The 27,085-nt window shown below is 45.8% G+C and overlaps 1 protein-coding gene across 1 annotated transcript; it reads right to left on the reverse strand.

Annotated features, from left to right (window-relative positions):
* Positions 1-470: 470 nt before the first annotated feature.
* Positions 471-26,286, reverse strand: LOC142578691 (leucine-rich repeat-containing protein 59-like). Its single transcript, XM_075688179.1, has 7 exons — positions 26,015-26,286; positions 25,754-25,813; positions 25,346-25,609; positions 20,407-20,479; positions 11,085-11,270; positions 9,010-9,057; positions 471-1,681 (listed from the first exon to the last, which is right to left on the reverse strand). Exons 1-7 carry the CDS (start codon positions 26,102-26,104, stop codon positions 1,416-1,418), a joined length of 987 nt encoding a protein of 328 aa, XP_075544294.1. The 5' UTR covers positions 26,105-26,286; the 3' UTR covers positions 471-1,415.
* Between the last annotated feature and the right edge of the window lie 799 nt (positions 26,287-27,085).

A 27,085-nucleotide genomic window follows, 5' to 3' on the forward strand; every position in this document is an offset into this window, starting at 1 on the left:
CAAACAGTACCTCTGACCACAGAAGTATTAATTAAATTTCATCAAGGATAATGCACCCTCAACATAATTCAAGGATACTGCATGTACCGTCCCACATGACTATCGCACTACAGTCAAGAATTTTAGCTCAAGTGGCGAAGCTACGAGTAACTTTAACTTGTTTACAATTTACATGTTCCAAAATCTTTTGTGGTCAAGTGCACACGAAAATTATCACAATTTTCCAAAGGTGTACGAAAAGTGCCAGCAACCAGCCTCATTATCGCCTCTCCAGCCCCGCACATACAAGGTGCCAGTGCACTTGCCTCTTTTACTACCCATGAAGAACTTGTACTAGCACAAACCTTGATGCCTGCAGGCGCTTGGTTTTCTCCGATATGAATGTGATAGGCTTAACGAACTGTTGGCATAAGTAGTGCACTTTCTCAACCCCCCTAGGATCCAAAATTCAGTTTCCAGGTAAACAAAAAGAAGCTATAAAGATTACATTTATTCACAAAGTAACCATCAAAGCATGAGTTGTGTTGATGCCCAATAACTGTGCGCCACTCCGAGGTGAGCAGTGAATGACAAACCTTTAATAACTGTATCTCAAGTATTCCGTGTCATGCGGTGCTCTCTAGAGGCCAGCGATGCCTTGCATAGCTTTCCAGGGAAAAGACTGGGAATGCGGGAGATGGAAATTGCCTTGAAGAAGATGCCTTGAAGAAGACAAGTCCACTTGTCGTAACGTTGGCTCCTGCATTCACCTTGTTCACGTTTTGCTCATCGTCTTGCATAGCTTTAGCACTTACAAATATAAAGTAGGGGTATCCATAACAATTAAATATTCAAATTCAATTAAATATTTGGAAAATGCAGGCTTTGAATACAGATAGTTTTCTGCTTCAAGAGTCCTTAAAAAAGCTAGAGGAACTGCAGCAATGCTATTAAGAGCTCGTTCAATGGCACAGATTAAAATATGTAAATCAGTAAAAAGTGAAAGGTTACCAGAGTTATAATGACTGCTTGAAACTTCCAGAGGACCACATGCATATGGGCCTGCTCTACGACGGGCAGGCTTCAATGATCGTGCTAACCTCACACATTCTAATATAATTGGATATCAAGCCCTCAAACCAAATCAGAAGCATCGAATTTGCATTCAGAATTTCGAAAATTCAGACACCCCTAACAGCCTTCTTTGAAAAAAATTCTGGGGTTTTATGTGCCATAACCATGATCTGAATGCACGCCATAGTGGGAGAGCACAGATTTTTACCATCTGGGGCTCTTGAAAATATAAGTATGCAGGCATTATTGCATTTCGTTCCCATCGAAATGCAGATGCTTCAGCTGGGATTGAGCGATTTTTGAACACAGGACAAATTGAATGTATTGATGGAACGCACAAGTGAAGGGAACCAAATCCATCGTCAATTCTTGGCCTTCACTGCACCGAGCGACTGGACCACACGGATAATCTCTCTGGTCCACAGCTGTACTTGCACACTGGCCAAGTCCCAGCCTTGGAGTAGGTAAAGCTGCACCGGTCGCCAATGCTGGTGTACCACATCTTGTATGTAAGGCCATGTGATGGGATATTTGTGCTTGTAAAACGAGTACACCACAACCGCACTGAACAGGGAGGCCGCCAAGAGAAGCAAGGTGATCAGCAGCGTCATCAGCATAGAGAAGCACCCTGGAACAGCAAGAGCACAGCAACATGTCTTAACGTAGTGAAAAAGTGACACACAGGCTACCTTATTTCCCATTGGAAAGGTTATGCGCCAAAGACATGGACATGAGAGAAATAAAAGGCACAAGACAAGCACCGACTATTGACTGATACTGAATACCTCTGGGCTTGATAGTCTGTGTTGTCCTTTTCATTTCTCATATGTCTGTCATCAACACCTAAATTTATTATGCAATGAATGCTCATCAACTTGTTGAGGTTTCTCTTTTTCTGCAAACTTATACAACTAAACTTGGTATAATGAGCATAGATGTAAATAATTATTGAATTTAACGAAGTATATCTAAAATGATTGCCGCCAACATCAGCATGTAATGAACATGTGCTTATAGTGAACATTGGATACTATAGCAAAGGTATTTTCGTGCAGGATGTACAGTCTGTTTCACACTTAGGGGAAAACTCTGAGCACATCGCATCGGCAATGCAGGGAGCGCTGGAGTTGGGCGGCGGAAGCAGCTCGCGCAGGCGCAGATGCTCTAGGGGGGGTGTCGTGATCTGTGTCGTCTGCTATGGCGGCGCACGCTGGCCGCATGGTCAGGAAGAGTGCTACTGTCAGAGGCAGTGCACGTATTTCATTGTTACTGCAGGAACTGAGCCGATATTCCTTATTAAGCATTGTGCGACAACAAACTCTGAGCTTTCATTGGCCTACATTGGCCATTGGGTTCTACAAACTTCTTTTGACGGCATGCTTCTTTCGTTCTTCCGAAAGGCCGGGGTACTTAGTGCGTGCACGTATATTTCTTCACTGTGTGTGTTACCGTAATACGCAGCAACAAGAAAGGGACACCAAACTATGCGCAACATGCTCGGTCTTTATTTGATGCGAAAGGCGTGTTGTCTCTTGACGAGCCGTGTTATACGTAAATGTAACATATGGTAAAATTTCGTCCCAGTTCTTGTGGTTGACGTTGATGTACATACTCATCATGTCTGCCAGAGTCTTATCCAAGCGTTCTGTCAGCCCATTGGTTTGGGGATGATAAGCTGTGGCCTTTCAGTGAGTGGTACCACTTAGTCACAAAACGGTGTCCAGAAGTGCAGCCGTGAACGCAGATCCTCTGTCTGTTATGACCACTGCGGGAGCGCCATGCCTTAGGACAATGGCTTCGATGAAAAATCGCGCTGCTTCGGCTGCTGTTCCACTTTGGATAGAGTAAGATAATCTGTGACGACGATTATCCATCTATTTTCGGCAGTAGACAGTGGAAACGGACCTAAAAGGTCCATGCCAATTTGTTCGAACGGTGCTTGCGGTATCTGAACAGGATGCAGCAGTCCAGCTGGCTTGCCGGGTAGGGCTTTGCGGCGCTGGCAATCCAAGCATGTCTGTATGCAACGTTTCATGATCGACGCAAATCTCGACCAATAGTACTTTAGCCTAATTCTCGCCAATGTGCGGGTGTAGCCCAAGTGACCAGCGGTCGGCTCGTTGTCACAGGCATGTAGGACTTCGTCGCGAAGAGATGCGGGAATGACGAGTAGGTAGCTGCTGCCACTAGGTGAAAGGTTCTTTTTATAGAAAACGTCCTGGCGCAAGCAAAACGAAGACAGCCCGCTCGCGAATAACCTCGGCACGCTGCTTGTCTTTCCCTCTAAGTAATCGAAAAGAGGAACCAGTTCTGTGTCCTCGCGTTGGTGGCGTGAAACAGCGACAGTATCTAGCACGCCTACAAAAGCCGCGTCATCATCGTCATGCACTGCAGTTTCAACAGGAGACCGAGAAAGGCAGTCAGCGTCGGTGTGTCGTTTTCGATTTGTAGACAACCGTGAAGTCGAACTCTTGGAGCCGAAGACTCCAGCGCGCAAGCCGACCAGCAGGTTCTTTTAAATTAGTCAGCCAGCAAAGTGCATCATGATCACTGACAACGGTGAAACACCGACCATACAAATATGGCCGAAATTCCAGGATGGCCCACACCAGTGCGAGACATTCTTTTTCTGCGGTGGAGTAGTTTTCCTCCATCCTTGATAGCGTCCTGCTGGCGTAAGCAATCACTCTTTCGGTGCCGTCTTGCCGCTGTACAAGCACTGCGCCGAGGTCGACATTACTAGCGTCGGTATGAAGAATCATAGGAGCGTCGTCATCAAAGTGTGCGAGCACGGGAGGCGTCTGCAGCCGTTGCCGTAGGTCGTGAAATGCCCGTTGCTGGTCTTCACCCCACATGAAGTGGACATCTTCTCTGGTTAGATGTGTTAATGGCCATGCGATGCGCGAAAATTCTGCAATAATGCGTCGATAGTAGGCATGAAGGCCCAGAAAACATCGCACGGCCTTTTTATCTGATGGCGTTGGGAAATTATCAACGGCAGAGATTTTATTAGGGTCAGGTTGGACACCTTCACGACTGACAACGTGACCAAGAAATTGAAGTTCTTCAAAGCCAAAATGGCACTTTTCAGGTTTTAAAGTTAGACCAGCTGAGCGTATTGCTTCAAAGACAGTCTGCACAAACAGTAAACAGTAAGTGTTCCTCGAACGTGACGGAGAAAACAATTACGTCGTCGAGGTACACCAGACAGGTTTGCCATTTGAGGCCTGAGAGTACCGTGTCCATTAGTCGTTGAAATGTTGCTGGTGCAGAACACAAACCGAAGGGGAGCACCTGAAATTCATAAAGTCTGTTGGGCGTCACAAAAGCAGTCTTCTCACGGTCTCTCTCATCAACTTCTATTTGCCAGTAGCCACTTTTCAAGTTCATCAACGAAAAGTAACTTGCGTTTCGTAGCCTGTCCAGTAAATCGTCGATATGCGGCAGCGGATAAACGTCTTTCTTTGTGATCTGGTTGAGTTTTCTTATTCAACGCAGAAGTGCAGGCTACCGTCCTTTTTCACCAACTCGACAGGCGATGCCCAAGGACTCTTAGATGGCCGAATAACCCCGTCCTCAAGCATTGTCTTCACTTGTGTTTGTATCTCCTCTCGCTCTTTCGGTGCTACATGATAGGGATTCTGCTGAATTGGTCTGGCGTCGGCTTCGGTGACAATATGGTGCTTAGTGAGTGGCTGACTCGTGACGTGCATGAAAAGCAGCTCTTAAACTCATCAATGAACTCAAGAAGGCTGTTGCGTTCAACAGGTGACAACAGGTGACAAGGTGGGACTGATATCAACCACAGGGGCAGGCATAGCCACGATGGACGTCGCGTGCTCCACTGAGAGGCAGTCTTGTAGTGAGCTAAGTTCGTCGAAGTAAGCAACAGCCGTGCCTTTAACAATGTGTCGACGTTCCCTGATAAAATTCGTCAGCAGGAGTTCAGCACGTCCGTCGTGTACGTTAATTACGGCCCTGGCGATGGAAACGCCTTGACTCAGTACCAGTGCGTCGATGTGTTCAGCGACACCAGTCCCGGTGTTCAAGTTATCGCAGATAACAGGTACGAGAGAACAGCTTTGCGGCGGAAGCGTGACGTCGTCGTCGGCAATACGTATGCAGGGTTGCTGGTGCTCCGCGGGATCGACGTCGTCTGAGCTTGTAGAAAATGTGACGACGAGGTCACAGACATTAATCACTGCACCGTACTCTCTCAAGAAATCCATCCCCAATATAAATTCCTTGCAGCACTCAAAGAGAATGACGAGGGTGGCGACGAAGGTTGCACCGGCGATTACTATTCTGGCTGTGCATTTTCTGATCAGCATCATCAACTGGCCGCCGGCAGTTCTGATGTTGAGCTCGGTCCACGGCGTCTTCACTTTTCTCAGCCTGACGGCCAGCTTTTGACTTATTATCGAAAAATGAGCACCAGTATCGACGAGAGCAGCCACTTGGTGGCCGTCAATGCAAACGACAAGATCGGCGCTGACGGCATCTGTTACAGGGGGTGCGGTTGGAGTCGTCGGAGCTTTAGAGTCATCGGTCGTCGGTGATGGGGGGCTCTTGGAAAACTAGATGGTTTGCAACCTCACCTCCGGAGGTCGCTGCCTCTAGTTTCCCCGGCGTGTGCTAGGGGACCTGCCCCTGGAGGCGTCAGAAAAATCACGAGTCGATTGGGGTATAAAGAGCCAGAGAAGGGGAACGCGATCGAGGCGTTGCTGAACCTTCCGGCCAAAAGTTTGTAGAATTTTCGTCGCAGGTACGTGCAGCATCAAACACAGGGTAATTGCAGTTAGGAAACCTTGGATACACAGCTGCGCGGTAGTGGCACGCGCGATAAACATGTCCTGCTTCGCCGCAATGAAAGCATAGCGGCCGGCGGTCAGCGGTGCGCCACAAATCGGTTTTTTTGAAGTGGGTAGCCGACAGGGGATTTGCCATAAGACCAAGGCGCAGCGATCGGCTGGCGGCGATACGGCATAGCTGGCAGCGGCTGTGACTGTCGAAAATATGGCGTCGGGGGTGGCGGTGATGGCTGCGTCGTAGTGGTTGACGGTGTCAGCAGCATCGAAGTCGTGGGAGATGGACGACAGACGGCTTCTGCGTAGGTTAGTCGTCGCGGCACCACCTGCCGGTCGGGCGACGAAAAGGCCTGTCGAACTTCCTCCCAAAAGATATCAGCGACAAAAGCCACCGCTGGTGCCATAGGAGAAATCCCGAGCTGCCAGATCTCTCGCACAATCTCTCGGATGACCTCACGCAGAGACGTGCCGCAGCTCTCGGGTAGAATTGAAGCATTCACCGGTGAGTTCGTGCGATCATATTGGCGGTACCATTGCTTTAGTGCCCGTTCTATAGCAGTAGCCTCCTTGGTGAATTCGGCCACTGTCGTCGGTGGGTTCCTCACGAGTCCGGCAAACAGTTCCTCCTTCACTCCGCGCATGAGATAGCGCAACTTCTTTTCTTTGGCCATGTCAGGGTTCTGCTCTGCGGAAAAGGCGGGTCATATCTTCTGCAAACATGGCAACGCTTTCGTTTGGTTTTTGAATACGGGATAGCAGGCGCTGCACGTTGTCTCTTCTGTCGCTACTAGTGAATGTGTCTAACAGCTGGGTGCGGAAGGCATCCCATGTGGTCAGACTTCTCTCCCAGTTCACAAACCACGTCCGCGCACAGTCTTGAAGCGCAAAATACATATTAGCCTGCTTTTGCTGGGAGCCCCAGTCATTATAACTGGCGACACGCTCAAATTGGTCCAGCAAATCCTGGACATCGTCAAAAGCGTCACCATGGAAACTTTCTGGTATCTTAGGATTCTGCAGCATCACCTGCGATGGAGTTGCAGTAGCCATAGCGGAAGTAGGTAGACGCATTCCAGCAGGGTCTTGCAAAGGGTAGAACTAGCAGGCGGCGAGTGTACTGGTGAACAGGAGTTTCTACAAAGGTGATTCCGGGTTCGATGTATGGCTCCGCGAAGGGGTGCCGAGCATGAAGCAATCCTACGCCGCAACTCCACCAGTGTCACGGCCTAGTAGGAGATGGAAAAGCCGGTGTAGAGACCATATGAAAGCACTTTTTTTAGAGCAGTCAACGCAACGTCGTTGTTATCTCCCTGTTTTTCTACTCTCACGCTACTTCAACGTCGTTTTCATCGCCTGGCACATAACTGCGCCGACCATAAAGGATGTGGCAATACGTGCACTGCCTCTGCCAGTAGCACTCTTCTCGACAATGCAGCCAGCGCGCGCCATCATAGCAGACGACGCAGATCATGACTTCGCCCCTAGAGCGTCTGCACCTGCGCAAGCTGCTTCCGCCGCCCGACTCCAGCGCTCACCGCATCACCGATGCAATGCGCTCCGAGTTTTCCCCTAAGTGTGAAACAGACTGTACCTTCACTATAACACTTAGGTTTGAATTACGACTCGAAGGGAAGAAGGCTCTTCTGACAGCTCAGTACATAGGTATGCTTGAGTAATACATAAAGAACTGGCATACTTGTAATGCTCCAGCAATGCCGAAACACAGTATATACAAGAGCTGAGGATTGGACACAATATTAAAGAAAGTATGGCCTACATCGTCTTCAGTAATGTTTTTTTTTTCCCCGCCAAGTGAATGAAAACAGTTTTGAAAAAAAAAAACGATTATTCTAAACTGATTTAGTCTGGCTATTTAGTGTCCTTTTAAAGACAAGCCGGAAATAGGCACTTCATCCAGGAAACGTCAGCAGGCATTCCATCTGACACTACATCCACTGGTACATCCAAAAATCATATGTTCCATTGTTTTTTACTTACATGTCCAATTGCAGAGTACAAGCGTACAATGTTGTAAAGCACAATGTAGACGACTATATGAACTGGGCACTAATTAGCACCAACTCCCTGGAGTTGGTAAATAATTAGTCGCTTTAGAGAAGCCACCTTTTAAGCCCAAATGCCTCGTCATTTGCCTGCAACTGTCGGACTGCTGCTTTTTCATACCACATTGCTTTGTAATATTCCTAACTGTTTACTATTATATCTTCATGCTTCATACGCACTGCTTCCAGCAGATGTCCCACAGTGTAGGAACAAGGGGACAACAAAGTAATTAAACGAATAGAATGAAATTCATTGTTGGGCGAATTTGGCCCCATAAAAAAAAGGACTGAATAAATAGCGACAATTGTGATAAGCACAATAGATATCAGAGAATAAGAACTGAAGCAGCTGTCGTTCAGTTGCTATTTTATACAAACACGACAATAACATAGAAGTTTCTCAGCGACACACGTATAGGACAGCAAATGTTCATGAATGAGCTGTAACTTTCGACATAAAGACGCACTCAGATAGGGAGATAACAGTACTACTATGAGAGCACACTGGGCACATTAATGTATGCAGGTAATGCAAGAAAATATTCTTCGAAACACAATATGATAAGATGTTGCATTGGTAGTGATAACAAAGAAAAGCAAATGCATCACATGGCAGTATTTACATATTTGCAGTGATTGTGCATGACATTGCATAATATGCGTGGCTTTACTTCCTGAATATTCCAACTGTTTGAGAAAGTTTTTGTACAAGCTCATTTGTGCAAGCTCACCCAGTGCATGTGTTGCTACTTTAGCATTGGTGGAAGTGTGCTATTTTGCCTGACTGATGTTATTCAATTCTCACACTTTGGTGCAATTAATTGCATCCTTAAAGAATTGCAGCAACAAATTGCTCCTGCAAGCTTGCTCCTGCATACACACAGATTAAAACTAGAAAACAAGCGAGCCAGAAAATAAGGCAGATCAGATCAGAACTACGCTCAGTTGCTGTGAGCAGCAGCTACCTCCTTTTGCACGATAGACTTAAGAGCCACTAGGCAGTCATTATGGCACATAAAAAGAAAAAAATTAATACGTAAGTAAGATGAAATTGCCAAATTATCCTTCAAGTTATGCATGCTTACCTCCACGCTTACTGTTGCCAGGAGCTGATTTTGTACTTGCTTTCCCATCTGCAACACAAGCCAGGAGAGTCAGTCACTGGTCTCATTGTGTTGAATCTTGTACACATGGCCAGAAGAAAGCATGACTCAACAAAAAGGCTGGCGACAAATTATTGTGGACGGTTTGGGAACCGAATTTGCTGGTACATATCTATGTGAATACTATGTGAACAGGGCAAGAAAGTGAGACAACACCAGACAACACAAGTGCAGCAACAAATAATCTCTGGCATCCTGAAATGACGAGACATGTGTCCAAACAGGATTATGGGTTCACAAGAAGATGCAAATGAAGTGATTGACAGTGGTAGGACAACGGATGTCTTTGGAGCCAAGGTTACAATGTCCCCCTGAAGTCTCTCACAGAGACAAGTCCCCTTGCCAAAACTTTGGCTTGACACATTTTGACACAGCAGCTTGACACAGCAGCTTCGGGGACCACAGAACAGAGTTGTGTGGTCCCCGAAAGTTTGTGAGTTGGCCAGCGACAACTCCAGCTCCTGAGCCTCGACTGTGTCACCGTGGCTGTGTTCGGCAGCCCTGGTCCAACCCTACGCTGCTGTAACCGGTTGCTATCTCGTGCCACAAAGGCAATCGCCTGGCCACATCAGCGGCACAACGGCTGACTGGCCCAGACTGCGTCCGGTGCTACATAGGTCTCTGTGAAAGACTACAACCTCATAGCTCTCGTCGGAGCTGAACGCCCACGCTACTTCGGAACCATGCAGGCCAACGTCCTTTGCCACGCTGGGCCGGAGTCCAACACGACTGGCGACGCTCAGAATGTTCGTTTGCTTGTGACGTCGCATTGGTTAGTCGAGCAGAGGAGCAATATGTAGTTGAGGGTCTTGGAGCGTCTCGTGTGTATATAGTGTTTAAGTGTGTCAGGGTAGGTCGGTTTTTTTTTTCGTTATTTTTTTTCTTCGTGATAAACATTCTTTATCATATTTGAATTGTGTCTGTGCATTTCTGGAGCTCTGAAATTTGTGACAAGTCTCACTTTGCTAGTTTCGCAGAGCAGGGTCGTTATTGTCGTTATTTTATCACAATGACTTTTTCGATGTTAATGCCTTTCAGCACTTTTCACGTTCATAAGCAGCCACATTTGATGCTGCACCCCAGGCGGAGCATTGTTTGGCCACTCTAGGACACGAAACACGCCGAAACGGATTCGCATCAAGGAAAGATATCACTACAAAATTGAGGCCCAGTTATACCTGATCCGAAATTGGTTTTTACGAAACAACCACTTCATAAATTTAGCCGCTATTGGTGGACAAAAGTTTACGTCAAATCACACATTATTTGTGCATATTTGTGCTTCTAGTAGGTGACGCACTATGTCCTGGTCACTAGGGCAAGTGATGCGCTGTGGCCACTGATCACAGAAACATGTTACTCTGCTCATTTGGTAGTACGTAAATGGGTTTCAATCTACAACACCATTATAATGCAATATATCATATTTTGCAACGTAAAGGTACCAGACTTACTTTTACACTGAATTACATGACGCGTACCTAATATCTTTCTTTCATATATGATGCACTACTTTTTGGCCTCTTTAGCCTTCATAGTGTTGCCTGCTATGTACGAAAAACTATTGCTCTCAAGTGGTGGCAAATGCTTCGAATAGCTGACACATGTTTTCCTTCTGCACTTTTGCCAGAAATTATAGGCCAGCTGGTCTGAACTGAAGTTCATAAATGTTTTAAGGTCAAATCGCAGTAAATAGGTGCTCTGAATTACCCTGTTCGGGTAAAAGCAAAACTTAACTCAAGCTAACTGACAGCTTAGCATTTCAAAATTAAATATCTGCCACTGTTGTCAAGGGTAGAGCTCCCACAAGTAAGAAACTGACAGAAGTAAGCGAGGGGTGGCACCATGAGATTTCAAAATGCAGGACCAGGCAACCGTGCATTGTGTTCCTGTATTGCAGCACCTATGTTTCAGTGTTTGTTCATGCTTTCACAGCAAATTTATCTGTTAGAGTGGTGCTTCTGTGAGCAGTTAAACGCAGTCAGCACAGCACTTGCCTTTCTTAGACTGCTGGAGTTTTCCTTGTGCCACTTCCATCTCCTTCATGAGCTCCTGCTTTTGCTTGAACTGTTGCTCTTTCTTCTGCCGCAGCTCTGCTTTCTTCTTTTCACGTTCAGCCTTTTTCTCTAGCCTCTGGCGTTCCGCTTCCTTCTCTTCTACTGCTTTCCGCAGTGCCTCTTGCTCTGAAAACATGAGCACTCCTCATCAACATCTCCAGCCTTTCCTGCACAAAGCGATCAGAACCGTGGCTATATTCCATCCTATTTACTCAATACTATGCACTTAACAATAATGTAGCACACACACTGCAAGGAAGCGCACACTTTACTTCTAGCAAAGAGTATCATATTTGCACGATTCTAGTGTGCACCTTTTTTACTAACAAGTGCATTCAAATTTGCATGCGCGTTACAAACATAACTAATTCTACTCAAAATCAAAAACGAAGCCTGTTCTTACTAAAATAAAAATCTCAATGCAAGGCAGCTAGCCACAGTGCCACAGAACAGACGTTTTTTCTTTAAGCCTTAGTTTGGGCTCACCATTTTCCAGCTTGCGGTACGTGTGAAATTTCTTATGCATTAGATGGAACTTAAGATTACTTTCTGTGGTCGGTAGACAACGAAAAGGTGTTGTCGGACTCCAATAGTGACTAGCCGCTAAGATTCAGCTGTGTGCGAGTCTGTATGCATTTGTATGTTCCATAAAGTTGTTTCAACATGTCACGCATTAGAGAGTTTTAGAATAGGGGCCCCAATAGTTTGGGGCCCCAAAGAGCTTTGCGGCTGTTAGCGTTGGGGCACGTAGGAGTGAAGAGTTTCAGAATAGGGTTTTACGTTTGCGGATAGTGTCTTGCTCTGACAGCGCCACTACGGTGTCAAAGAAAAGCTATTAGAAATAATTAAATAAAATATACCATTTTATGATAGGAATAACAATTTTGAATTTCGTGTACTATTCGCATTTAATTATGATTTAGAGGTTATTCTATAAGCAGCAAACAATTAGCTGCACTTAGTTTTGAGCAAACCAACTTTACTAGTCTTCACCAGCCAAGCTTAGCTGTGTTAGGCCTACGAGCCATAATATCCACAATCGAATTCAAAATCAGCGGCGTCTAATGAGTCAATCTTCATAACACACGCTAGCTGAGAGAAAGCGATAACCACAGTCACTTCTCCTAGCTTGCGAACTTCACGCGTTACCGCGAATCGAACCCAGTTTGGTGCTAGGTTAGAGCTGTCGCTTCGATGGGTGCCGCCATGTTTGCCGACGCAAAACTTTTGGGGCCGCTATTTGGGCTCCCGCTAAATCGGTGAAATAGCGTTCCCAACGCAAAACCCAAAGGCAGTTTGCGTCTTGCGCATGCGCAGTGGCTTCGACGCTATTTCTTTGGGGCCCCAATACATTTGGGGCCCCTATTTTAAAACTCTCTACTGACTCAAGTTTCATTACTTTATGTACACTGTAGGATCGGCACCAAGTTATTTTTTGGGTCATCAGGATCATCATAATCAGCCTATTTTATGTCCACTGCAGAACGAAGGCCTCTCCCTGCGATCTCCAATCACTCCTGTCCTGCGCCAACCGATTCCAACTAGCGCCCGCAAATTTCCTAATTTCATCACTCCACCTAGTCTTCTGTCATCCTCGACTGTGTTTCCCTTCTCTTGGACCATTCTGTAATCCTAATGGTCGAACAGTTATCTAACCTGCGCATTACATGACCTGCCCGGCTCCATTCTTTTTCTCTTAATGTCAATTAGAATATCAGCTATACCCATTTGCTTTCCAATCCAAACCCTGCTCTTTCTGTCTCTTAACGTTATGCCTAGCATTTTTCGTTCCATCGCTCTTTACACGATCCTTAACTTGGTCTCAAGCTTCTTTGTTAATCTCCAAGTCTCTGCCCCATCTGTCAGCACCAGTAAAATGCACTGATTGTACACCTTCTTTTTCAATCATAATGGTAAGTTTCCAGTCAGGAGCTAATAATGTCTGCCGCATGCAATCCAGCTCATTTTTATACTTCTATGAATTTCCTTCTCATGATCAGGGTTCCCTGTGATTGGTTGACCTAGGTAAACACTCCTTCACAGACTCTAAAGGCTGACTGGCGATGCTGAACTCGTTCCCTTGCCAGTCTATTCATCATTATCTTTGTCTTCTGCTTATTAATCTTCAACCCCACTCCTACACTCTCCCTGTCAAGGTCCTCAATCATTTGTTGTAACTCGTCTGCAGTGTTGCTGAATAGAACAATGTCATCGGCAAACCGAAGGTTGCCGAGATATTCGCCGTCAATCCTTATTCCTAAGCCTTCTCAGTTTAACAGCTTGAATACCTCTTCTAAGGACGCAGTGAATGGCATTGGAGAAATTGTGTCTCCCTGTCTGACCCCTTTCTTTTCATTAATGGTTCTAATGGAGGTATCCTGACTCCTCTGGGTACCACTATTACAAACAGTAATGAACAGGATACAGAAACTCCTCCTATAACTAGCAATGAGGTCAGAAGGGCCTTGCAAGTCATGAAATGAGGACGAGCAGCAGGGGAAGATGGAATAGCAGTCGATTTAATCAAAGATGGCGGAGACATAATATTTGGGCGTTGTTAGGAATGGCCGGCCGGGGTGGCAACGTGCCAGCTATTTCAGCCCGCTGCACGTGCTTCGACCGACCCACGGTGGTGGCGCCCTTCAGAGAACGAGCGAGGACAGCGCTCACCAACCGTGAACTCCCTTTGGAGAACTGCGACTACGTCCGCTCTGGAATTTAGAGGCGCCGGCTGGGGTCAGACGTGACCACCTGACTACGGGGACGCAGAACAATGGATACCACGACGACTGCGCTGCAAAGGTCGTCTGCCCTCAAGAGAGCACTGAAACCTGTGCGGCACGTGTGTGTGAGCCCTCCTCCTCCAAAAAGGCGTGTAGTCTGCGATGATGTCGAACGATGACGTCGAACGGAGTGCTTATAAGCAGCGATTGTCGGCTGCTAGTGTGTGCTCGAAGCCGTGCTCTGTGCTTGTCAATGTACTCGTGAGCTGTGTGCTCGTTTGCTGTATGCTTCGTCTTGTGGGCTCCATTTGGTAGTCACGCTAGACTGCGTAAATGTATCCCATGTTTAAATGTAAATAATGTAAATAAACCCTGTCGCCCCAAGTTCCTCCGATCGTCCTACAAGCCCGACTGCAAATCCAATAACTGGTGGCAGCGGTGGGATTCGAACCCACGCCCCCGAAGAGACGGGTGATATGGTGCTGCTTCAGTGGGTAAGCGTTTGGTTTTGGCTGTAAGATTTACCAGGCTTCAATTTCTCTGTGGTTTTGAATTTGATTCGCTGGGGATCTTTTACTTGTGTTTTGATTTGCGTGGGTATCGCAGCAAGTATTGTGTGACAGCAGAGCCAAAGCTTAAAGTAGCGACCATGGTCCTAATGTGTTTGACGAGAGCTGGCCTGTTGTGGTTGTGTGAAGAGATCGAGGTAGATGTAGAGGAGGACTTGACGGAATCAGAGATTCGTAAAACCATTCTCGATAGTGACAATGATTTGAAATTCACCGAACATATAGGTAACTGAATTCTAAGCAAAAAACGGGAACAGCAAGGAATTAGGCAAGAACAGGAAGAATTTAAGCAAGAACAGGAAAAAGCTAGGCAGCAACTAAAAAGCATTTCGCAGGAAAAAGACCTAACTGAAGTAACGAGGCAGTACGTTGCTACATTGAACAAAGAGATTGAAGGTTTCGAGCAGGAAATCAAACGAAGTCAACAGCGGCTTGAGAAATCTGTAGGCTGGACGCAGCGAAAGTGGAAGGAAATCGACAGCAGATTTTGGATGAAAACCGAGAGAAGTAGGAGCACCTGCGAGATTAGCAGCACGTTCACAAGTGAACTCGAAGTGCTAGCAGTTAACGATGCCTTAGTGGCAGCAGAGGCCGTTAAAGGCCAGAGTGAGAGCGACGAGGTGCTGTGCCAACAGAGCACTGCAGAGGCAGCTAGGCCAGCTGCAAATGAACTGGCACAGTCACCGAGCGTGTGCGTCGCACGTAAGGTTAACGAGGTTGCTAGTGAAGTAGAGAGTACTGCTGACCCGACAGACGCGAGCACCCATGTCGAGCCAGATCTGCGTGCCGAAGTGCAGTGACAACTGGACGATGCAGTTGAGAGCAGCTCTCAGGATTGCGAGCTGCGTAGCTCAAGAGAAGACAACTGCATGGTTCAGGGATCGGTGCAGCTCTCCGCCAGTCTAGGTAGCCACGAGAGTGATGATTTAGTTAGGAATCATTCAGACTATGCGGGTAAGAGACCGATCCGGGCCGATGAAATGTGTACCAGCCAGCACGAGGGGCGAGAAGGCAACATGATAGAGAGTTCGAGGAAAAAGCGCCGTAGAAAGAAGCGCGGTAAAGACCGAAAGACGGTGAGTAATGTAACGCCGCCAAAGTCGGCGACAGGCGCGAAGAAAAGAAAGGTACGGTCGTCGTTGACGATGTTGACGCATCCAACACGCTCGAGTCACAGGTCAAAGAGAGACCGAGAAGCATGTTCTGCACGGACGCGGACAAAGGGCACGAGGCAGTTATGTTCCTCGTCGTTCCGTCGTTCTTTTCGAAGTTCAGCGTGTAGTGCGAAGGAGCGCAAGGTGGCAAGACGAGACCAGGTGGTAGGGAGTCGCGACGCGGTCAATCGGGTTCGTGATGAAAGAGGGGCGCCAGGACGCAAATTGGCAGGAGACTAAGGTCTTGGAAGAGCTGATAGTGAGTCAGCCCTTTTGTTGTTCCTGGATAGCCAGTGTAGCTTTCGAACCGCGACCACCTCGAGTACGGCTCAAAAGTATGAGTCAGTTGTAAACATTTGAAACGGGAGGCCAAGAGAGCTTCCGTAGAAGGAAAGCGTGTTTTGTTGTTTTTTTTTTTTAGCAATGAAAGATTTTCGCGATTTGAGACAGTTTCTTTTAGTAAATAAGGTATGAGCTTTATGTTTTGTTTGAGAAGCTCTGAAAGTTGAAAGATGCATTTTAGGTAAACATTTAGTCTCACGAGGTGTTAAATTTAATTAATGAGTAGATAGGCTTTTCTTTTTTGTGTGTGTGTGAGTAGCTTGAGTGTCAAGGTTATCGTTGAGAGGCCTATCGTAAGACACGTGTGTGTTATTTAACCTTCTTATATTTTAGTGTTGTTGAATCTTCTAAGGTTAAGCGCGTAGATTTTCAGTGAGTGATTTGCACTGAGAAGTGTTTTAGTTCCTTTAGCACGTGTCCTGTGCGGACGGAGGGAAGTAGATCGTTTATGACTGAGTTGCTCGTGTATGTTTAGGGCAGCCGTATTCTGACTTCTCTAGTACGCGTGCGTAGAATGAGTTATTAGCAGACACATATTTTTAAGGGGTTCTGCGGAGTGCGTAAGTTACGCAAGTTTAGTTGCTCGTTTAAGGTACGTGTCCTGTATAAACTAAAGGAACAAATGTGAGTAAGCGTGATGAAAGGCTTACTTACACCACAAGTACGCGTTCTGAATAGAGACCACAAAGCTAGCGCAATTATGATTACGTACCTGTGGAGTTGGCCAGACGGTTCAGTGGCAACCGTACATGACATAAGTATGCCACTTTGATAGGGTAAGAACAGACTGTTCGTGAAGCTAGGCTGCTTAAGATATGTTCGGGTATTGGTGGTTGAGAGCCTTCGGTTCAGTTCTGCGTAAACCTTTACCCTTGTGCAGCGCGACGGTCGGGTTTGGTCGAACTCAAGGGGAACGTGAACGCTCGCTTTGGCGGCACCAAATCTTGGGGCAAAATTTGGGATTCCCAGTTGAGCGGCTTGCATGGAAATTTTGATAGGAAGCTTGGTGGATTAACAGCCGATTCCGGGCGTTTGCACGCTGAGTGGTATTGTGTTGCCGGGGTAGACTCTTCTGTGCCAGTTGTTGCGAGATGGTCGAAGGCATTCCAAGTGCGCAGGGGTTGCAGAGAGCAAAGCCATCGTCTTGCTCGCCAGCCATTCTCTTCCTGCCCAGCGGTTGCCAGCACTGGCCAGGTGAGATTTCCCGGGCCATGGAGGAGCTGTTAGGAATGGCCGGCCGGGGTGGCAACGTGCCAACTATTTCAGCCCGCTGCACGTGCTTCGACCGACCTGCGGTGGCGGCGCCCTTCAGAGAACGAGCAAGGACAGCGCTAACCAACTGTGAACTCCCTTTGGAGAACTGCGGACTATGTCCACTCTGGAATTTAGAGGCGCCGGCTGGAGTCGAGCATGACCACCTGACTACGGGGACGCAGGACAATGGATACCATGATGACTGCGCTGCAAAGGTCGTTTGCCCTCGAGAGAGCACTGAAACCTGTGCGGCACATGTGTGTGAGCCCTCCTCCTCCAAAAAGGCGTGTAGTCTGCGATGACGTCGAACACGGAGTGCTTATAAGCAGCGATTGTCAGCTGCTACTGTGTGCTCGTCGTCGTGCTCTGTGCTCGTCAATGTACTCGTGAGCTGTGTGCTCGTTTGCTGTATGCTTCGTCTTGCGGGCTCCATTTGGGAGTCACGCTAGACTGCGTAAATGTATCCCATGTTCAAATGTAAATAATGTAAATAAACCCTGTCGCCCCAAGTTCCTCCGATCGTCCTACAAGCCCGACTCCAAATCCAATAGCGGTAATATAAATGCATGTTACAATCAGGAGCGCGGTAGAATCATGCAAATACGGTAATGCAGTTTTGCTTTAAGGGATGCCGTCGTGGAGAACAAGGATGTTGAGAGGGACCTGCATTTGAGCTGGTGACCTGACAAGCAAAAGAATGGTGTAAGGAACAGCACGCAAGAAAAGGAATGTACAGGGATGTGCATTTTTCTCTTAGAATATTTTTTAAAGAATGATTTCGCACTCACTGCTGCTTCATTCTTGCTCAGATTTCGCAGCAAGATCTCATCTTATGATCATGATCGATCAGTTTGCACTGTTACTTGCCTGGTTATTATGAAAAAGAAAAATTCCAAGGTGCTTCCATATGCGCCTCTTGGATGCACCCCTGAGTGAATAATTGAGACAATCTTGAAGGCGATGCTCTGTTGCACTGCAGACACCAGAAGTGAAACAGCCGCCATGCTTTAAACATCAGCCACTGCGAAGGGGGCATATGAAGGCAAATTCGCAGCTATTCGTTGATGAACCAGGCAACCAACAGTGCCACTTGCTACATTAAACAATACATACCATAAGATCTTGCTGCAGGACTTGAGCAAGAACAGAGCAGTGGTAAGTGAAAAATCTTCTTTCTATTATTTTAAGAGAAAAATGCACGTCCCTGTAAGACAGCCCCGACTAGCAACATATTTCTGTTCACATTCTGACCTATACATTGTTTTACCCTCTACAAGAGTGTCGAGGCAGACTGTACTGTAGCTAACTCAACTATTCATTTTGGCAAGACCAAGTTTACCAGGATGGGAAAATCATTTTTTGAATATTGGTTCCTCACAAACAGCCAGGCTTTGGATATAGGTGGCCCCCAAGTACTTGCTTGCCTTCTACGTACATCCTTCAGGAAGGCACACTGATTTCAACTATTTAGCTTTGTCCATAAACTGCCTGTATTATTTAATTGCAATATGCAATTTGTGGCAGTGGTCCAGTAGAAGCTGTTGTTGGGCAATTTTGTTAAACACTGTTATGAAATGCATCTGAGCACAAAAATAACAGATATGCACAAGAAGTCCTTGTCTTTTTTCATGTATATGCCTTTTTTGTTTGGCTTCCCATTCATAACAATTAACGCGGCCACAAACCTATGTACAATAGTTTTAGCAAGGCATAAGGGATCCATGATCTTCATGATATATCGCTACTACTCAGAACGTAGACAATGCCATGCTTTTGTTTATTGTACACAATCTAGGCAATGCAAGGCAAAGAGAGCAAGAAAGAAACAAAGAAAGGAAGCACTGCATTACCATAAACAAGAGAAGTATCCTGCACACTGAACAAAAGGATGGATACTTCAAAAAGTTGTTATATGTGCAAGTTTTGAAACACTGTGCAAATGGGACGTAACAGGCTGCTGTTTAATTATTTCTCTACTGTGTTATACCACACTTTAAGCTCTATTGGATGCTTGTCAGTGATTTGCAAGTAAGTTTTTAAGCAGGTTCATTGGCAACACTTACAGACTGTGCTTACACATTACAGTGTGGTTAGTGTATTACAGTAAACCACATAAAAAGCAAATATCTGCAGCCTATTTGATTAGTATTTCAGTGTGCTAGATTCCAGCAATTCCTAATCACTTGGCTCTTCGGGGGCGTCTTCAGCAGACAGCCGCACCCCACTAAACAAAGGGTATCCGTCAGTGCCGTGAAGTTTGGCTCTGTAAAGGTCATCAAGGAATTGTGGTCTCCCTTTCATCAGAGAAACTGGTCTCAGAAGTAATCGAACGCCTCAAGAAGGAACATCGCCAGAGAACTTTTCCCGCAGTCAAGGTTGTAATTATGTAAATAAGCTTCGTGTAGTATATAAAGAAGGCTCAACGTCATCGAAACATTATTAGACATTGACAGCCCAGTGAAATTTGTCTCATCTACTGGGTGTTTATTTTTTTTTAGCTGTACCAAATTTTAAAAAATTGCCTATGGCAGACAGCCGCAACATTGCATTGTCTCCAAAGTTAGCGTGCATTACAAGCCACACTAAACCCCTTGCGGGGACAGACACCATGCACTGGTATATCGGAGTCGGAACACCAGGTCACCAGCTTTCATTAAACCAGAGTCACACAGAACGTTTTTGATCGTGATCACGTTCAATCCAGATTGAATTTCTCAATTGTGAGTGGCTCCTTTCCTGAACCTGCACAAATTAACCAATCGCAATAGAGAAATCCGATTCCAATCACGCTTGATCATGACTGAAAATGCGTTGTGTGACACTAATATTACACTGTCTTCGGGGATCAGCCCAGTTTATTCCATCTGAAAGGCATTCACACAAAGCAACGTGACGAGCCAAACAGAACGCTTTGCTTTAAAAACACTTGTATCGAAGCATCAAAGTGCCATCAATGAGCATACAAAGTTTTACGCTGGTAGCTCAATGCAAACATGACAGTTGCAGATGCGTCCTCCCTTGTTGTCCATATACCTCCAGATACTCCACATTGTATTCGAAAATGCAATAAAATTTTAAGTCTGAAGGTGCAGTTGTTACATCTACGTAATACTTTGACTTGAACCAGTTGGCAGCTCATGGTACAGGAAGTCACCAGCACATGGCTAAGCTGCAGGAATTTTTGGTTTTACAAAAAAGAAAAGGAGTTCTTTTGGCTCACCTCTTTGTGCCCTGAGATGCTTCTGCTTTTCGCGCTCCAGTTCCGATTCTTGCGCCTGAAGGTACTCGACAACCTTGAAGACGAGAAGAAAACCGATCATGATTGAAATAATGTATGGCAATTATTCAACTTGAACAAAAGCTCTCCCTCTCCCTAGGGAGCCAATGTTTCGGCAAGGGTCCTTATATAACGTGCACCTCGGTACACCAGGGTTTTCGGAATCCGCCACCGGGAATCACACTGCTCATCACTGCCAAGCGACTGGAAGGTGGTTCCTGTTCACAAATCACGTAACACACATTGTCCCAAAAACTACCGTCCCATATCACTAACCAGCTCTCCCTGCAAGATTCTGGAGCATATAATATATTCCCACCCAATTGATTTTCTTGAGACGAACTCTTTAACGACAGTTAGCATGGCTTTAGGAAATTGTTCTCCTGCGAAACGCAAATAGCTTGCTTAACTAATGACCTCTTTTTTGACACTGTCTTAGGATTTGACACAGATGGCATTTTTATCGATTTTGCTAAAGCTTTCGATACCATGTCCCATAACCTACTAATCCATAAACTTAGTTTTCTTAACATTGACCCACAAGTACTGGACTGGATTAAAAACTGTCTTGCTAATAGAACACAACGCGTAATCACAAACAATTCATCCTCTGCGCCCCTCGCGGCATGTCAGGCGTGCCACAAGGGTCGGTCCTAGGTCCTCTACTCTTTCTAATCTATATTAATGATTTCGCTTCGTGTGTGAAATTTTCAACTATTAGGCTTTTTGCTGATGACTGCATTCTATATAATAAAATTACTGACCTAAATGATTCTCGTAAACTTCAAGACGACATTGATAATGTTTTGTTATGGTGTAACAAGTGCTCTATGAAGCTTAACTTAAATGTAAATGCATGCATATATCACAGCGTACTAATACTTCTAATCTGCGTACATATCTCCTCAATAATAGCCCTCTCTCATTTGTCTCATCGTACAAATACCTAGAACTAAACATCACCAGAAACTTTTCCTGGCACATGCATGTCGACATTATATGCAGCAATGCCAATCGCATGTTGGGCTATTTGCGTCGAAACTTCGCATCTGCACCATCGTCACAGAAACTAACTCTCTACAAAACATTAGTTCGCTCCAAACTAGAATATGCATGCGCCATTTGGGACCCGGCTAACATTACAATCATAAACAGCATAGAAGCCATTCAAAATTGTGCAGCGCATTTGATCTTGTCATACTACTCCCGATATGCTATTGTTACTTCAATGAAAACAACACTTAACTTGCAGGACTTTCTTTCCGTTGTAGATGCTTCTGTTTTCTGCTTTTCATAAGATCAACCACTACAATCCTTTGTTGAAGGAACAGCTTATCACCCAACCGTCATACATATCATCTCGCTTTGGCCGCAGTTTCAAAGTTGGTGTGCAGTCTTCACATACTAAACTTTGTAACAATGCATTCATCCCTAGCACAAGAAAAGATTGAAACCACCTTCCCATCACCGTCGCAGCCATTCTGGATACCGACACATTCAAAACCACCATTCATGAAACGCCACGTTGAATATGTCTTTGTATCTTGCACAAATTTTTATGTTCACCCACTCTTTACTGTAATGCCTTCGGGCCTTGAAAGTATGTTAAATAAATAAATAAATAAATTGTACTGTAAAATAGGGAGCAGTGGGGCTGTGGCTAGGAGAGAGACAACGACGACGAGAAAGAACAACCTTGTTTCGGTGCTCGGTCGGCTACACTACCTCTCGCTGCTCCAATGTTCTAGTCGCGAACGCTTACTGCTCAAAGTGCTTCGTGACAAAATAAATAAATAAATAAATAAATCGAACCTGCGATTTCATGCTTGGCCGAGTGGTGGATCTCATATCCGATAGCTAATTTTTATTTTACAGTTTGCGACTTCTTACTCCGCTGCATTGAGACTATATAATAATCTGAATGTTCAAAACTTAAACACAAGCACGCGCAATTAGCGGCGAGAACATGGAGTAGCACCCTCTCGCGAGTGACGTCACGGCCAGGATGCCACTCGCTCCGGCTTGCTTGGCTGCCGCGCACGCTCGTTCCCTTCATGTATGTTTGGGGTATGGATGGCTCAAGCCATACTTATTAAAGGATATTTCGGCTTCTTTCTGCTGCCCATGCCTTAACCACAGAATTCCTTCTTCAAAAGTGCGTGAGTCGAGAAAATTTGCAGATTGGATATGGCAAGCTATGTAGCGTTGGAGGTGTCTACTGGTTTCACAATGTATATATGTGTCATGTCCGTCCATAAATTTTGCGTAAGAAGCCTGCAAATTAAACACGCGAAGTTGTGTATGATGCTTTGCGAAACACTCAACATTCCCTTAGTACTTAGCTATGAGAGACATTGCATTTTACATGGAAGAAAAATCCTGGGTACCTGTCAACATGTTATCTGTGTTAGACACTGCCCAGCGAAGCTGTCATCATTATTCTTATTACTCTGGCGAGTTGTTCTAGTCAAATGTGGACACCTTACTAATGCGCGAAAGACGTAGTTAGGCACACATTTCGTATGAAAAAGTTTGCTGCTACTTTCACCACTCTCTGAAACAGGCCGCTATAACGAATTGCTCATGGTTGCTAATACGACGGCGTGTCATGTAGAGTATTTACATAGTTAATTCACAAATACCATAGTGGCAATCACCTGAAAGAAAAGTTTCGTGGTTAAGGTTAAGAGCCAATAAATTGCAAGCGATGACATGTTTCATGACAAAACTCGATAGCCTTTGTCAACAATATGGCACACCCCTCATGCAACGGTAGCCACAGACTTTCGTTATGGCGAGGCAGGCATTGTTCTCGAAACCCATTAGTTAATTACAACTCTGAACTGAAACCATGAAGCAGTTTTTTACATCACTAATTGCAATGCATAAAGTATACTCGAGGTATTACAGCGCAGCTTAGGGTGCCTAGAAAAGGAAAACTCAAGCACCTTCTGCCTCACCCTATCTCAAACCAACTTCATTTAATTATGCAAACGGAGAACTATTCGCTTCGTCAGCACATAAAAGAGAACCTTGCAAACCTTCATAAGAAGGACACCACAAGCCTTACATATTTCACTTTGTTTTTGAGCCAGCACTGCGGAATTATGATATCTTCAATATGTCCCATACTACTAATGAATGATGCTTCGGTTTCTTTTTGACTGCAGCCAACGATCCAAAATTAAGGCATATTTCACTAACAAATTTGGGTCTATCAGCCTGTGTCAGTTCGCCAACCAGATTCGTCGTGTATATCCCTCCAGTAACAAGCACCAGTAAATTGCTCAAGTGAGTTGAACGTGTAGCACGGGAAAGGGAATATATATTGGTACATTCCTTTTCGTATTCCGCAAACAGCTGTAAGCCTCAATAAGTTAACTACAAATTATCCCCACTTAAAATAAACATGTTAAGAACTGCCTAATGTTGAGAAGCAGTTAAAGAAGCAAATGGTACTGGCAGAATCTAAACTGCAGTGTTAAGTCGTCCTGTTACTGCCAAGCTTTTCTGCGAAGAAATGCAAAAATTCGATATTATACCATTAACTCCTCATCGTAATCAGACCTGTGTTAACGGATTAAAACCAACTGTTGTAGAAGTCATATATAGCCAGCGTTTGTGACGTACTTCTTGCACCATGGAATGTATAGCATAATAAGTGCATTCTTATATGCTATTTTATTGCGGTTGCCGATCCGCGCATGAAAAACCCACAATGGGCTGGTCTTAGCTCCTTCAGCTGGCACTGTAACGTCACGTTTGAGAACTGTATTGTCTAAGAAACAAGCTCTTTGAATGAATTTTTGCGAACGAAGACGTCACAATAATATATTTGAGACGACTGCCATAAATATACAAGCAGAGGGAATGAGAGTGAACAAATGAAAACACTGCAGAAGTCGTTCAGACACCGCCCAAACTGCAGCAGACGACAGGCGCGAGTCCGTGGCCTGACGTCGCACGAGCGTCGCTCGCAGCGCCCCTGTAGTTAGTTCACGGGGCTAATAACAGACATGCAAGCTGAAAGCTGCAACGCGGGTTTGTTGCTGGCATAGAGTTTCATACAATAATTACTAGAGGGAACTCTGGCGCTGCAGTCGTTGTACCACCATGGGAATGATCGGAAGTACATGGATTTGTCTGATCTTCGTGCTTGTGGATTCAAACGTTCTTGTGGCTTCGTATATTACGCTATATAAACCTTATTGTCATAAATTTCAGTGCAATCTATATTCTTTGAAGTGCAGAAGACGCCGCGAACATGCACAATTGCTATTAACTGCAACAATTGAGCTCGCCCAGGTGGCCAAATCGAAACGCGCCAAGCGTCTCAAGGCACTGGCATGCCCGCGATAAATTCATAAGGGCGTTTCATTCGCTTGTTGATACATGCGTCTATGGCTTAATGGTTTCAATATCAGACTTCTACGCTATAGAGTTCCTGCGTTCAAATCCTGCTGTCGGACAATATTAATTATGTTTATTTAATCATTTATTAGGCAATACATTGTTGAAAATGACGAGTTTACAAAGCCGTTTGAAGCCAAAAGGACAAAGTTTAGGCAAATCCATGCACTTCCCATAATTCCCATGCTGGTACAACCGTTCTCATTGCAGCTCCCGTAGACACTAGCGCCAGAGTTCCCTCTAGTAATTATTGTATGAAACTCTATTGCTGATGGCAAGCACCCACCACGGCAACATAAATACCTTCTGATCTGAAGTAAGAAAGGCAACATGAATATTCCGCGGCGGTTGTCACGGTGAGCGCCAGATGGGCGTGACGCATCAAACGAAATGTGGGCGTGGCGACGCAAAGCAGCGCGCGTACAGAAATCAAAGATTAGAGCAAGCGCGCTACGCACTCGAGGTCAGTTACCTTCTTGGCGCACTGAAGGCACTGTTTCTCGTTGAGGCAGTCGCCGGCGACCGCCTTGAGCCGGGCCTCAAGGGGATTTCCCTTCAAGTCGAGCCAACGAAGAGCTTTCATGCGACACATGCTCAACGGCAAAGTCGTCAAGTTGTTGCCGTAGAGGTCGAGCTTATGTAGGGCATTGAGGCGGCCAAAGTTCGCCGGTAGTTCTCGCAGCTGGTTCTTGCTCAGGTCGAGCTCCTTGAGGTGCGTCAAGGCACAGAACGCATCCTGCATAAGAAATACAATAAGCGGCGCGCTGTCTTTTGCCGCACCCGACAAATAGCGCGTAGTGAAATTTGGCAGGGCAAATGTCACTGAACCGCATCGTCTGCTGGCACACTAACACTGCCGGTGAGAAACAGATCTACTTACGGGAAGCGCAGCGATTTTATTGCAAGATAAATCGAGCTTCACGGCTTTTGGTAGTTCCGCCTGAGAAAAAAAAAAAAAAAACGGGGGAAATAAATCAATGCCACCGGGCGCAGTATAGCGCCGCGGCCAAGCGCTTTAATTAGTAGGCACGGGGCCTATAGAGCAATGCCACGTCATCGGTTATATCAAATGGCACGGAAATAAGGAGAGATGCTCACTGTGCATGCAAACTTCGAAATCCGAGTGATGTGAACGACTTACGAGTTCTTTCACGGGTGGCTCGGTGAGCTCGTTCAGACTCAGGTCGAGGCTGCTGCCGTCAAGTCTGCTCTTCAGGGAGCCTTTGGCCATTGTTATGACGGCGGCAATGTAAAGAAAACGATCGGTTGTGGCTGGCGAAACCGTCGGAGGCGCCTTCAGGGTTTTGTCAATTTTGCTGCCTGAGCAGGCACGTTAGATACAACTATGGGTACAACACATCGCCGGCGCCTTCCAACGCAACCGAAAACGACCGTGCCTACCGTGCTGCCACAAGCGGCCGCTTCGCAAACTACGGAGATCGGGGAAAAAACACGGTGCACAGCTCAGCGCACGGCCGTATGCGTGTTTTTACATGACAACTTATTTTGAGTGCAAGACATCGTTGGACTTGGCTCTCCAGTGCGGCGGCCACAGGTCAATACATAGTGAAATCATATCATAGTGAAATCATAGTGCCATATCAGCAGTGTTTTCATCATACTTGCTCTTTGCTGGGTGTACGAGCGTAGACGCGAACAATAACTTATTTCAAGCAGTGCGAGTTAACCCAACAAAATATCACAAGGCACAAAAAATTTTCCCACTATGTCCAAAGTTAATAACCTTCCGCTTCTTCAAAACAAGACACCGCAACTGACATAGGGGCCATAGGGGCCTAAAGAACGCAGCCAAAACATGACAATGCAGCCAAATCATGACAAATGCAGAAGGCAGGCAAGAGGGGCAAACAAATGGCGACATCCTATTTGTTTTCAGACATTTGTAGTTACGCCACAAATTAATAATGCAGGCAAGGGCTTTCTTTTTTTTTTTTTTTTGCAATAGTAACGATAGCAGTTATATAAGGACATCCCAGACGCATTTCTGCCGTCGCCGTGAGGTTCCGCATAAAACGTCCAAGGGCGATAAAATCGTCGCCACGCGCTGTATGCTGTATGTGCGAGGGAAAGCGTACGAGCGTGGTGCGAAGCTGAGCCAATTTGGCTGAGCCTGCGCCACTCCGTGGCCTGCGCGAACGCGGCTCAATCTCGATCGCGCATTCCCGGAAGGTCAATTCGTTCGCTGCTGCCG

Source organism: Dermacentor variabilis, chromosome 4, assembly GCF_050947875.1.
Source record: "Dermacentor variabilis isolate Ectoservices chromosome 4, ASM5094787v1, whole genome shotgun sequence".
NCBI classification, from domain to species: Eukaryota; Metazoa; Arthropoda; class Arachnida; order Ixodida; family Ixodidae; genus Dermacentor; species Dermacentor variabilis.